The sequence below is a fragment of the Grammomys surdaster genome, unplaced genomic scaffold (genome assembly GCF_004785775.1).
Source record: "Grammomys surdaster isolate TR1022 unplaced genomic scaffold, NIH_TR_1.0 170, whole genome shotgun sequence".
Classification (NCBI taxonomy): Eukaryota; Metazoa; Chordata; class Mammalia; order Rodentia; family Muridae; genus Grammomys; species Grammomys surdaster.
The window spans coordinates 23,839,476-23,853,009 of record NW_021604618.1 but is presented as its reverse complement, the minus strand read 5'-3'; the positions used below and the strand labels follow the sequence as shown (position 1 = coordinate 23,853,009).

General features: G+C 43.8%; 1 protein-coding gene across 1 annotated transcript in view; it reads left to right on the top strand.

Annotated features, from left to right (window-relative positions):
* The first annotated feature begins 1,972 nt into the window (after window positions 1–1,972).
* Window positions 1,973–13,534, top strand: part of Mfap1 (microfibril associated protein 1) — a 13,802-nt gene continuing 2,240 nt past the window's right edge. Inside the window, exons 1-6 of the mRNA XM_028766996.1 lie at window positions 1,973–2,159; window positions 5,858–6,077; window positions 9,262–9,391; window positions 9,826–10,013; window positions 10,267–10,375; window positions 10,470–10,630. Coding sequence (XP_028622829.1) covers window positions 2,081–2,159; window positions 5,858–6,077; window positions 9,262–9,391; window positions 9,826–10,013; window positions 10,267–10,375; window positions 10,470–10,630 — 887 coding nt within the window. The 5' untranslated portion in view covers window positions 1,973–2,080. The remainder of the gene's footprint in view (window positions 2,160–5,857; window positions 6,078–9,261; window positions 9,392–9,825; window positions 10,014–10,266; window positions 10,376–10,469; window positions 10,631–13,534) is intronic.

Sequence of the window (13,534 nt, the reverse complement as noted above, 5' to 3'; positions counted from 1 at the left end):
GGCACATTTAAAGAAAAATAAGGAAGGGCTGTAGAGATGGCACAGGGGTTAAGAGCACTGACTGCTCTTCAAGGGGTCCTGAGTTCAATTTCCAGCAATGACATGGTGGCTCACAGCCATCTGTAATGGGATCTGATGCCCTCTTCTGGTGTGTCTGACAGCTACAGTGTATTCATGAAAATAAAATAAAAAGAGTAAGCATTCCGTGTTGCTTGGTTTCTAAGCGCTGACGACGCTGGTGAGGTTGCACATGACTACATGTCTACCTTGTTTTACGTAAAGAAAACCTATGGATGGCCAGTGTTGGCAAAGGCCTATAACCCGTCCTCAGCACTGGTGCAATAGAGACGACAGCAAGTAGCAATCCAGTCAGTCTGGGCTACAGCAGCAGAACTTTGTCTGGGGGGCAGTGGCAGAAGACTTTCAAAGCTAAACCACACACTGGGAATGTAACTCAGTAGAATATTTACCTAGAATCCACAAAGACCCTGGATTCTATTCCCAGCATCACATAAAACCAAGCACGGAGACCCACACCTGTAATCTCAGCTCTAGGCAATCAAACACAGGAGAATCAGAACTTCCACATCATCCTCTCTTACTGTGAGAGTCAGAGGCCAGACTGGGATACATATACCTGTGTCTCAAGTTTAAAAAAAAAAAAAAAAAAAGCTAAAAGCCTGAGAATATGGGCATTTCCAAATGGGATTTTCTCACTGTCTTTTATAAAGTCAAGACCTTTTTAAGCCTTTTCCTAGCACTGTCTTGAGTTGCTAGGAAACAAAACAATTATCTTCCCAACACATTTACTCCCCATGCAGTGCAGTTCCCTACTCCAAGCTAAGCTCTGCTCAGAACACTGCTCTAATGCTGAACTGCACCTGCAGCTCAGCCGTATGATTTTTAGGCTGATAAATTTAGGCTGATAAATTTTAGGCTGATAATATAACATTTCTATGTCCAGTGAACCGGCACACCTATAGAGAATCCTAGCTACTCAGGAAGGAATAAATGAACAACAACCAACTTAGAGGCAAAAACAAACAAACAAACCGATATGGGAAACACAGCTTCAAAATAACAGGAAAAAACCATTACTGTCTACTCTGGCCTTTTAAGGCTTTTCTAGGTGTAAGCGTCGTCTACTCTGGCCTTTTAAGGCTTTTCTAGGTGTAAGCGTCGTCCTTGTCTCGTAAATTGAAAACCCTCACTACTTAAAGTTGGTCAATTTCCTCTCTTGACCCAGTAAAGACCCAAGTGAAATAATTTGATAATTATATTAATAGCACTTTCTTTTTTTCTTTTTTTTTTTTGTTTTTTGTTTTGTTTTTCGAGACAGGGTTTCTCTGTGTATAGCCCTGGCTGTCCTGGAACTTACTCTATAGACCAGGCCGGCCTCGAACTCAGAAATCCGCCTGCCTCTGCCTCCGAACTGCTGGGATTAAAGGTGTGCGCCACCACAGCCCGGCTTCAATAGCACTTTCAAAGTCCTATATAATATTGTACTCCCAGAATTTTCACTAAGAAGACCGACTAGCCTCAATTTCAGAGGTCCACCTGCCTCCGGTGTATGTCCCAACCGACAGGCGGCCGCGCTGGCCTCCAAAACGCATTCCTGTTTTATGCTCCCAAATGCTGGAATTACAAAAGGGACCCAAGTATCCAAAACAAACTCTTAACACTTATGAGCTTCCAACAATATGCACAGTCCCTCCTAATCTCCTCGGTTACTTCAAAAAATAATGAAACCTTTAATCTGAACCTTCCTGGACCTTACCAAAAACCCAAAAGAAGCAACTGTCAGCCAGAAAGATCTTCTAAGTTTTCAACGATTTAAGACAGGAAAGTTGCCTAGGCAGACTCGTAAATTTGTGTCAAGCCCTTTAAGTGGTCTGAGATCGGCGTTCCTCCATTTCCCACAATCCTCTGTTATATACTTCCGGTTCCTCTACCTTCGCCGGAAGTTGTTTCTGTCAGTTGCGTAGCAGTGAAGGGAAAAGCTCGGTGGGAGGGTGTGCTCTGTTCGTCCTCTTCGTTGGGATTCAGTCCATTTTGGAGAGTCTCCGCAGCAGCCGTCACCATGTCGGTCCCAAGCGCACTCATGAAGCAGCCGCCCATTCAGTCTACGGCTGGGGCCGTCCCAGTTCGCAACGAGAAAGGTACTGGCTCCCCTCCCCTCCGGTAGGATCTTACCTCTTTCATCCTGAGTATCTCTCAAACCTGACTTACGCCGACCATACCAGCTCGGCTGACCACTAAAACCTAGCTTCAGTTTCTCCCTGCGTCCCACCTAGGTTCTCAGGTGGCATAGAGAATGTGAGAACCGAGATCCACTTGCATCTATCGAATCGATATAGTGACATCCTCTCTCGCAGTAAAACCTAATGGAAGATGGAGAGGTGGCTCAGTAGTTTAGAGGACATACGGCTCTACCAGAAGACCCAAGTTCAATTGCCAGCACCCACATAGGGGACTCAACAACCACCTGTAACCCCAAGTATAGGGAGATCTGACACCTCTGGCATCTACCAGTACCTACACTTGCACACATATCCAACACAGCATAGTTACAAATAATAGTAATAATAATAATAACAACAATAATAATACAAATATAAGAAGACAGTGAGCTAGAGGTCTGTGTTGTGTGTGTTATAGCCAAAGCTAACCTTGATTTGCCCAGTTTGATTAAAAGAGTTTCCTCGTTTTGTGAAATCATTTGATTAGTTTGTATAATCTTTCTGTTGACTGGAATTGTTTGTTTTGCGTCTTTATTTTTAAGCGTATGAATGTTTTGCTTGCATGTATGGAGGTGCACCATGTGGGTGCAGTACCCATACAGGCCAGAAGAGAGCATGGACTCCTCTGGCACTGGAGTATCACACTGTTATGGACTGCCAAGTAGATGCTGGGAAATGAATCCAGGTCCTCTGCATGAGCAGAAGGTCCTCTTAGCTGCTGAGCCACCTCTTGAGCTGCAACTCATTGGTGTTTCAGAAGAGACCATCTGATTGAGCACAAGAGCTAGAGGAAAAGAAGGGAGAGATTGGTAAAGTTAGACTATTAAGTTATGTTGTAAAGGCTGCTATCTCAGGCTCCCTCTGCTATTTCAGAGGGAAGAGGTAGGAGATAGCTACCCTACTGTGCCTGAGTTCAGACCCCTAGCATCCATATAGAAGCCCCTGTGGGGAGAAGAGACAAGAGAGGATCTTTGAGGCTTGATGGCTGGCTAATATAGCAATATTAAATTAAATATAAAATGAGACAGCAAGCAACAGGTTCAGTGAAAGAACCTGTCTCGACAAAGAAAGAACACTAAGTGTGACGACATATGCATTTAAGCACTCAGTAGGCAGAGGCAGACAGAGCTCTGTGAGTTGGAGACCAGCTTGGTCCTCACCAGCCAGGTCTACATAAAGAGACCCTGCCTCTACAAAAAGGTATTTGGGCTGGAGGGATGGTTCAGTGGTTGAGGGCAATTATAGCTCTTACAGAGCTCTGTGTAGCGCAGTCATACATGACTCTGATTCCAGGGGATCTGAAACTCTTTTCTGACTTTGTAAAACACGAAACTTTCATGTGTGGGAAGCATGCATACATGCAGGCAAAACAGTTAAACACATGAGTAAATTTTTTTTTTTTTGTTTTGTTTTTCAAGACAGGGTTTCTCTGTGTAGCTCTGGCTGTCCTGGAACTCACTCTGTAGACCAGGCTGGCCTCGAACTCAGAAATCCGCCTGCCTCTGCCTCCCAAATGCTGGGATTAAAGGCGTGGGCCACCACTGCCCGGCATGAGTAAATCTTCTTAAAATTTAATTTTAAAATAAGGTGGAAAATGATAAATGCATTTGAGTCAACCTCTAGGTGCTCTGCATCTGAGTGCAGGTGCTTATGGCTCTTTAAAAAAAATTAAAATGTGTGAGTGAGCCTGGGAGTGCTGGGCACACCTGTGGAACACTGTGGAGGCAGAGGCAGGCAAATCTGAGTTGAAGGCCAGCCTGTCCTAAAGAGTGAGTTCCAGGACAGGCAGTGTTACACAGAGAAACCCTGTCTGTAGTGCCTATTCCTGGTTGTCAACTTGACTATATCTGGAATGAAGTACAATCCAGAATTGGAAGGCTCATCTTTGACCCTGATCTTGAGGCTGGGGCATACAAGTTTCTGACCTGGATCTTGGCATGGAGATATTGAGCCAAAGTGCCTATGAATCCCAGGAGACTAAGGCAAGGAGATCTCTTGAGTTTGAGGTCCTCTGGGACAAAGCAAATCCCAGATCCATGGGTGGTGGTACACATCTTTCATTTGGGCCACACCTTCTGCTGGAGGCCTCCATAAGGACATTGTAAGAAGAAAGATTCGCTCTTCCCCTCTTGCCCTGTGGGACTGAGCTACTGCTAGATCCTTGGACTTCCATTCACTGCTGCTGCTGACCATTGTTGGGGAGTTGGACTACAGACTGTAACTCAGCAACAAATTCTCTTCCTTTGAGATAACATTTAATTACAGTTATCTGAATTACAGATAAGAGACTTAGAATTTTGGGCTTCTAACATTGCTGAGACTTCTATAGGCTATGAGTACTTTAGAAGTTAGACTAAATGTACTTTTGATTGTGCTGTGTTTAGGTATGGACCCCATGGACTCATATGTTTGGACAAGTCTGTGGGGGCCAGGGAGTGGAATTCGATGGTTTGTATATGTTTGGCCCAGGAAGAGGCACTATTTGGAAGTGTGGCCTTGTTGGAGTAGGTGTGTTACTGTGGGCATGGGTCTTAAGACCCTACTCCCTAGCTCCTGGCTGTCTGGAATCCAGTCTTCCACTAGCAGTCCTCAGAAGAAGATGTTGAACTCTCAGATCTGCCTGCATCACGCCTCTCTGGATGCTGCCATGCTCTTGATGATAATGGCCTGAACCTTTCTCTGAACCTGTATGCCAGTCAGCCACAATTAAATGCTGTTCTTTTAAGAGTTGCCTTGATTATGGTGTCTGTTCACAGAAGTGAAACTCCGTCCAAGTGGGGAAAAATTGAGAGTGATAATTTAGTTTTATGTTCCCACTCAAATTACTCTAGCTAATGTGCTGTTACAATGAATTTGTTTAATAAGGGTGTGTTTGTTACTTTTCAATTGCTGTGATATAATACCATGACCAAGGCAATTTATAAAAGAGAGTTTTATTTGGGCATATCATGCCAGAGGATTAGAGTCCATGAAGGTAGAGCAAGGCATGGCAGCAGGAACAGGAAGCTGAGGCCTCATATCTTGAAGTTCACCCATGAAGTAGAGAAACATATAGACAGACAGACAGACTGACTGACTGACTGACTGACTGGATCAATGAATGACTGGATGACTGGCTGACTGAACACTCAGGCACTGCAGTAAGAATCAGTAGGGATAGTATGGGGCTTTGAAACCCCAAACCTCACCCCTAGTGACATGCTTTTTCTAGCAAGGCTGTATCTCCTAAACCTACCCAAACAGCTGGGAACCAAGTCTTCAAAGATCTGAGCCTATGGGGAACATTCTGATAAAGTCCCCGCTAAGCATTAAGATGACATAACATGAATGTATGGGGACTGGGGATGGGGGTCTGCACTTTGACTCTTCCCATTCCTCTACCTGATTGTTCCCAAGTACCTCTTGTTGTCCTGGTGTTGGTATTCATAAAATGCCTACTCATACCATAGACTTTATAAGAAAGCATTGAGAGGTGACTGTGTGTTGGATAATGGCTGTCATATGCTCCTTAGTCTCTTGTACATCAGGAACTCAGGGTTCTCTCTGCAAAGGCCCAGAAAGAGTTGAAGGGGATTAGGGAAGAGGATACTGAAACATACATTCTCTCTCTTGACCAGGTGAGATTTCAATGGAAAAGGTGAAGGTAAAACGTTATGTGTCCGGAAAGAGACCAGATTATGCCCCTATGGAGTCCTCAGATGAAGAGGATGAAGAATTTCAGTTCATTAAGAAAGCTAAGGAACAAGAAGCAGAGCCTGAGGAACAGGAGGAGGATTCATCCAGTGACCCCCGACTTCGGCGTTTACAGAACCGCATTAGTGAAGATGTGGAAGAGAGGTAATGACTAGAACTATGTCTTCCTGAACTGACACCTCTCATGGAGATGATAGTAGCTAAGACTGTGCTTGCTGTGTCCCATATATACTGTCCTAGATCTGTCACATTGCTAACTCAGTCTGTAGAAGGTGGTACAAGCTTGGCACTACTGTACCTGTATTACAGGTGAGGAGCTAAAGCAGCAAGGAGTGAGGGGAGGGGCGTGGCCAGAGCTACATAGCCAGGGAGTGGCAACTTCACAAAACAGCATGGCTTGGTCTGTTGCAGGGGGTCTTTTTATTACAGGAATATGTCTGTGTATCTCTTTCTGTATCTCTATCGCTGATACATCATGGATACCCACAATAATAAAAGTACATTTTAAAAATATTTGAAGGGAGTGGGGCTAGAGGGATGGCTCAGTGGTTAAGAGCACTGTCTGTTCTTCCAGAGGTCCTGAATTCAACCCTCAGCAACCACAATGATGGCTCACAACCATCTGTAATGGGATCTGATACCCTCTTCTGGTAGGTGTACATGCAGATAGAGCAGTCATGTATATAAATTTAATAAATAAATCTAGTAAAATATTTAAAAATTCTTTTCACAGACTGCATGAATTGGAACAGGTCTAATCATTTCTTTGTTTCTGTTTTCCTTTTGGGTTTGTAAGAGTCTTTTGTAACCCAGGCTGACACTGAACTCAATGTAGTCAGTTCTTGAGTTTTCAACCTTCACTTCCAAAGTGCTGAACACACAGCAGTACCGTGCCAGTCCTTTATTTTATTAAAGATGTAGAGCCAAATAACAGGTATTTATGCTCTAAAACATTTTTTTTCCTAAAATCATTTTTAAATGGTTTGAAATATCAACCTGTAAAAAAAAAAAAAAAAAAAAATGTTTTTATTTTATTCTTACAAAACCAGTTACATGGGGCTGGAGAGACGGCTTAGTGGTTAAGAATACTGGCTGCTATTTTAGAGGTCCTGAGTTCAATTCCTAGCAACCACATGATGACTCACAACCATCTGTAATGATATCTGGTACCCACTTTTAGCCTGCAGGCAGAATAATCCTCTATCAATAATAAATGAGTACTGTTTTTTAAAAAATTTAAAGCTACTTACTAGTACGAGTAGAAACTATTGGACACTGCCATCTTCTCAGAGCTTTGAGTCAGCTTGATCCCCTGAGCTTTCATGTTTAATTGCCTTTGGTCAGAGCAGCCACCAAATCCCAGTTTCACAAAAACTGATAGGATCCAATGAAACTGAGCTACTCGAGCCATTAAGAATCCATAATGTGCCCCCAAGATCATGCCTAAAGTAATGTTCTGGGCCCAACTTACATATGTGCTCTGATGTTCTGTTGTATTTGTTGTGTTCTGTATGTAATTTTTAATTTTTTAATTTAAAATACAGTTACATAATTTCCCACATTCCTCTCTCCAACTGCCCTCCTCCTCCCCCTAACTCTCTCTAATCCATGGCCTCTTCTTAAATTGTTGATTCACACACATAACTACCTAAAAATATATAAATTCAACCTGCGCAGTCTCTGTGTGCTTACTCAGGTGTGTATGGTCTCAAGGTTAACTATTTGGAATGGGATAACCAATCAGAGGCAGGGGCTCTTTCTTGGGGAAACCTGTTTTTTCCATTCTCAGCATTCTTTAGCTGCCTGAAGTTCTTTGAATGGTGCTGGAGCCCTGTGAGACTTTCCTTTTCTACGTTAGTATGTCTGTTGATATAGTTCTTGTTTGGGCAGCCATGTGACTAAGAATTTATGGGTTTGCAGTGTCCCTGACATTTCTAGGACATACATTTTCACAGCAGACTTTCTGTCCGTCTAGCTCTTAAAAATCTTACTGCCCCCTCTTCTACAATATTCCCCAAGCCTTAGGTGGGGGAGTTATGTTATAGAAATTATTAATTGAAACTGGATACCACATGATCACTTGTATTTTGAATTTTGATTGGTTCTGGTTTTCTGTAATGATCTCCTTCTGTTCTGAGAAAAGACTGAGGTGATTGATGAGAGGTGAGAGCTACACTTATCTGTGGATATATAAGTATAAATATTTAGGATGCACTCAGGGATTAAGGTGGATTAGTAAAGTAGTAGCTATAGGTAATCCTCAAGATTCCTGACATCAGTTTGTGTGTGGGCAGGGTGGTACTTGGTGAGATTTTTAGTCTCAGGCATGATTTCCCTGAGCATTTAGAGAGCTGTTGGTTACCACCAGAATAGATGTGTCATTATTGTACCCCTAAAGTTATCATGCCATGCTGGTAGTTGTAATTCATAGGCATCATAGCTGGGTGGGAATTTTGGTTGCTTCCCTCCCTTGCAAACTTGCATGGTGTCTTCTGGTACCATGAAAACTAGTCCTTGGGGAGAGGGCTTTCAGATCAGATACAACTTGTATTCTCCAGATCCTTTGTCCAGATGCATGGTGTCGTCAGCCATGGTGTAACCTGGCCTGTAACATGGCCTGTAACCTTTGGGAGGCAACTAAGAGCATCTGTGAGAGCCTATAATGTTTTGGTTGTCTTTTATACTCTCCTGACCAACAGACTTGACGGGGGTGCTTCTCATGCCTGGTACCGGGGTTTTTGATTAGGTAGTCTGTGTCTCTTGAGAAGGGACCTGTTGTCAAATAAGGTAGGGACTTTTCATTAAAACTATATACCTATGTACATACACAGAGACATACATGTATTAAGTGTAATTTCAGATAGACGGCAGTATGATTTCTTAAGACTTTCTCAGACATTCTTACTATTAACTGTTGTAGTTTCTTGAATCTGAACTTTAGTTTTTCTATCTTAAGACTCAGTGTGAGCCAGGCAGTGGTGGCATATGGCTTTAATCTCAGCACTTGGGATGCAGAAGCAGGCAGATGTCTGTGAGTTTGAGGCCATCCTGGTCTACAGATTGAGTTCCAGGAGAGCTAGGTGTACACACCAATCTCAAAAAGGGGTCAGGGGTCAGTGTGGTAACTCATACCTGTTATCCTGGCTCTATGCCAAAGCAAGAGGGTTGCCAAGTTTCAACTACATAGCAAGTTGCAGGCCAGCCTGGGCAAAAGAGTAAAACTCTGTTGAGAGACAAAGACAGAAGAGTGGGTGTGGGGAACAAAGCAAAAAATTTTTTTACTCTTATTTTCAGCATTAATAGTACACTTGGAAATTCTGCTTTTCAGATTGGCTCGACACAGAAAAATCGTGGAACCTGAAGTAGTGGGAGAGAGTGACTCAGAAGTAGAAGGAGATGCTTGGCGAGTGGAGCGGGAAGACAGCAGCGAGGAAGAGGAGGAAGAAATTGACGATGAAGTAAGAGGGGAAAACTTGGGATTTGACCCAACCCCCCCCCCAATACTCCTACCCCACCCCACCCCACCCCACCCCCGCCCTAGTGTATAAGAAAAATTGGGACCAGTACTGGCTTGTCGAAGTTATAAAGGCACAGATTAGCCAAAAATTGGGACCAGGGCTCCCTTGTTGAAGCTATAAAGACACAAGCTCTGTTCCTTTTAGCCTAACTCTGATTACGTTTCCTATTTGTTGTGGATGAGCCTGAAAATGAAGTCATGCTGAATTATGCTTATTCATGTCAGAGTTTCTTGAACCTGTTGAAGACAAAATCAGAGCTATGCTAGGGGCTCAGTAGTAGGACTTGGGTTTAGTCTTTAGCACCAACCAAACAGACCTGAGACCTAGGCCATTTGAAGGCCCTGCATGCCTTACACATACGCATGCCTTGATAGGAAATAGAGCGGCGCCGTGGCATGATGCGTCAGCGAGCACAGGAGAGAAAAAATGAAGAGATGGAAGTCATGGAGGTGGAAGATGAAGGACGCTCTGGGGAAGAGTCTGAGTCAGAGTCTGAATATGAGGAGTACACAGACAGTGAAGATGAAATGGAGCCTCGACTTAAGCCTGTCTTCATTCGAAAGTAAGTATGTTCTGGACCTGCTAAGCCAGGCTTAAATTCCCAGCTACTCAGTAGGTTGAGCCAGGGGGGGAGATTGCTAATTCAAGGCCCCCTGAGGTACAGGATTAGTTCAAGGCAAGCCTGGACAACCTAAGAAAACCCTCTGATTCTCAAAAAGGAAAGTAGACATTGAATAGTCAAACCAAGACAGGTCTAGAGGCACACAGTTCCCCTCGAAGGACTTCGGATAACCCACCAGACCTCTGTTATGCAGGAAGGATCGGGTGACAGTTCAAGAGAGAGAAGCTGAAGCACTGAAACAGAAGGAACTGGAACAGGAAGCAAAGCGCATGGCTGAGGAGCGGCGGAAGTACACACTCAAGGTTCGGGGAGGGGCCGTGGGTTGAGTGCAAGGGTCTGTGTAATGAGGTTATAGGAGAGATAGAGCCCAGCAGCTGAATTGCTTTCCTCATCCAGATTGTAGAAGAAGAGACTAAGAAAGAGCTGGAGGAGAACAAGCGCTCCCTTGCCGCCCTGGATGCGCTCAATACTGATGATGAAAATGATGAGGAGGAGTACGAGGCCTGGAAAGTCCGTGAGCTCAAGAGGATCAAGCGGGAGAGAGAAGACCGAGAAGCGTGAGTGATGGGTGGGCATAGGCTCCATGCCTCAAATGCACTGGTTCATCTGTGAGCAGCTAAGACTCCTACAGTGTCCTGTTAAACACAAAAATTTCTGTTTTCTCATGCTGTGACTCAATGGAGTCGCTTGAAACAACAGTCTGTGTTTTTCTCTATTGTGGGTGTTGACCAAGCAGTTCCTTCCTCTTGTGGTCTCAGTGGCTCACCTGTGTGACCTCCAGCTGAAGGACTGAGTGGGCCAGCATGTCCAGAAGCCCTTCTCTGGTGTGTTGACAGTTGGTGCTGGCTTTCACACTAGACACTTCATTTCTCTTTAGCTTCTGGTCTCCTGATACTGTACCTCTAGGCAGAGGTAGAAACTGGCAAGGGCTCCTGAGTTCTGCGTTCCAGAGCTCATGTGTCACTTGTGTGATATGTTTATTAGTCAGATGGAGCCACAGGACAGCCCAGGAACAAAGTGTGAAGATGCAGATTCTATGTGTGTGAGAGCAGAGCTGGGAACACCTTGAAAAGCAAGTTCATTTCTTAACTGCTAACCCACAAAGTCAAGCAATCACTACATAATTGTCTGTATTTTGTTATTTCTGGTGTTCTTTTTCTGGGTTTTTGATGTTTGGTTTTCCTTCTTTTGAGGCAGGGTTCTTGGTTGCCCTAGACCCCACTGTGTAGTCCAGGCTGCCCTCAAACTCCGAGATCCACGAGCCTGTACCTCTCTGCTGCCCTTCTGCCCCTCTGCCCCTCTGCCCCTCTCCTCCTAAGTGCTGGTATTTTGCCACCATTCAAGTCTTGAGGCTTTCTAATTATGTGTATATGTGTGCAGGTGTTCACCTGTGTAATTGCAGGTGCCTGTGGGATCCAGACCGAGGCATCACATCCCCGATAGATGGACTTATTCTTTGACATTATTCTTGTTCTTGTTTTTTAAGGCTGTAGTGTTCTATGTACTCCAGGCCTAACTGCTACTATGTAGCCAGGGGTGACCTTGAGCCTCTGCTCTTCTGACTGTGCCTGCTGAGTGCTGGCCATAAGCATATCTGGCCTCAATTGTCAAAAGGGCAGCCCAAAGAGGAGATAGAGAATCAGTGAGGGGACAGGGACAGTCTCACAACTCTGACTGACAAGCAATCGAGTGCTTCTTTATTTGTACAGGTTTCACCCAACACAGACAGACTAATATTATCCAGGAAGTACAGAGTAAACGTTCGATGTTTCATTACATGTCCATAGTTACAAGTTCAGTCACAATCAGAAAGTACAAATAGAGCAGATTTTATTTTTATTATCAGCTCTATACCTGTAACTTAAACAGTCTAAAGAATGTCTCCTCCAAAGCAAGCACACTAATTATATGACAGCCTGCTTGTAGGCTGGCAGTGTTTGCAGTTTTAAAGCACTCCAGACAAAGAGAAAATATCTGAACCAGTCTTTTTGTGAATTAGCAAACACTAATACCTAACTTCTTTTATTATACTGTTTCATCATCTATATTACAAAGTAAGAAAAGTTTATTTTATTTTCTGAGTTGCATTCCCCCAGTGGTATATGGTGTATAGCCCCCTATCTTCAAACTACATTTTCAGAGAGCTCTAAATGTATTGTAAAAAGAGGTCTTGAATCTGTAATCTATTGTCCTCACCAGTCAGAGTTTGACACTTGTCTTGTCTTTACCCTGTACCAATTATACTGTTGGAGTTGGCTTAGTGATGGATACCCCAAGAAGATTCCTGAAGTAATGGCCTCATTTAGGAATTCTTATTGGTGCCTGTCTGTGTTTCCTGATCTCTAGGGCATAAGGAATACTTCTAAATACAACCGGATAAAGTTAAAAGTTTAAGGGTAGGCCAGCCTGGTCTACCGAGTGAGTTCCAGGAGAGCCAGGGCTACACAGAGAAACTCTGTCTCGAAAAACCAAAAAAAAAAAAAAAAAAAAAAATTTAAGGATGTTTTTAAGACTTTTTCTAGAAAGATTCATCCATAATTTTCTCAGGAAATGACATATAATAAATCATAATGAAGAAAGTCTCCAAGAATGCAAAGTGCAGAGACCATACCCAAATTGAGAGACAGATTGACAGCAAATGCAGCATTTGGCTCAGCTTTGCTGGAACTGTCAGACAGCTGTGCTAGAGTCATGACTTTCACCCTTTCCAGTGACTTATGACTGTGCCACCCAGGTCTCTGGGGTGCTATGGGGAGGAACCAGGGCTGCAAGCACCCTGTGGAAGAACCACAGCACTGAGCCATGTCCCCAACCCTTGTGTTAAACAGCAAGGTTAAATTACGTATACACATTTCTTTGTTTGTTTGTTTTTTCGAGACAGGGTTTCTCTGTGTAGTCCTGGCTGTCCTGGAACTCACTCTGTAGACCAGGCTGGCCTCGAACTCAGAAATCCACCTGCCTCTGCCTCCCAAGTGCTCGGATTAAATATATTGATAATCCTTAATTTGTGACATGATAGTGTGCTTACGAATGATTATAAGTAGGGTCTTACCGGTTATTTTGAATTCATTCTCATCTTGTTTGAAAAGCTAAGATACTGGAAGGAAGACAGAATTAATATTGTAGAATCAAGCAGTGACAGTATGTCTGAAACCCAGAAAGGCTCGAATCAACTTTGGCACACTTAGAGTCCTGTTCTGGCAAACATAATGATGAAGAGCAACCCACGTTCTCTCTGACGGGACTCCTGACCTTGACTTCTAACAGGCAGTGACAAGGAGTCAAGATGCAGTTGGGGGTAGTGGCATGACTCTATCTATAATACCACAGTTGGGAGATGAGGCGTGAGGTTGAGAGTTACAGGCCAGCTACTCATCAGATCTGCTGTGAATGACTGAAGAAGTGAGGGAAGGGAGGAAGGAAGGAAGGAAGGAAGGAAGGAAGGAAGGAAGGAAGGAAGG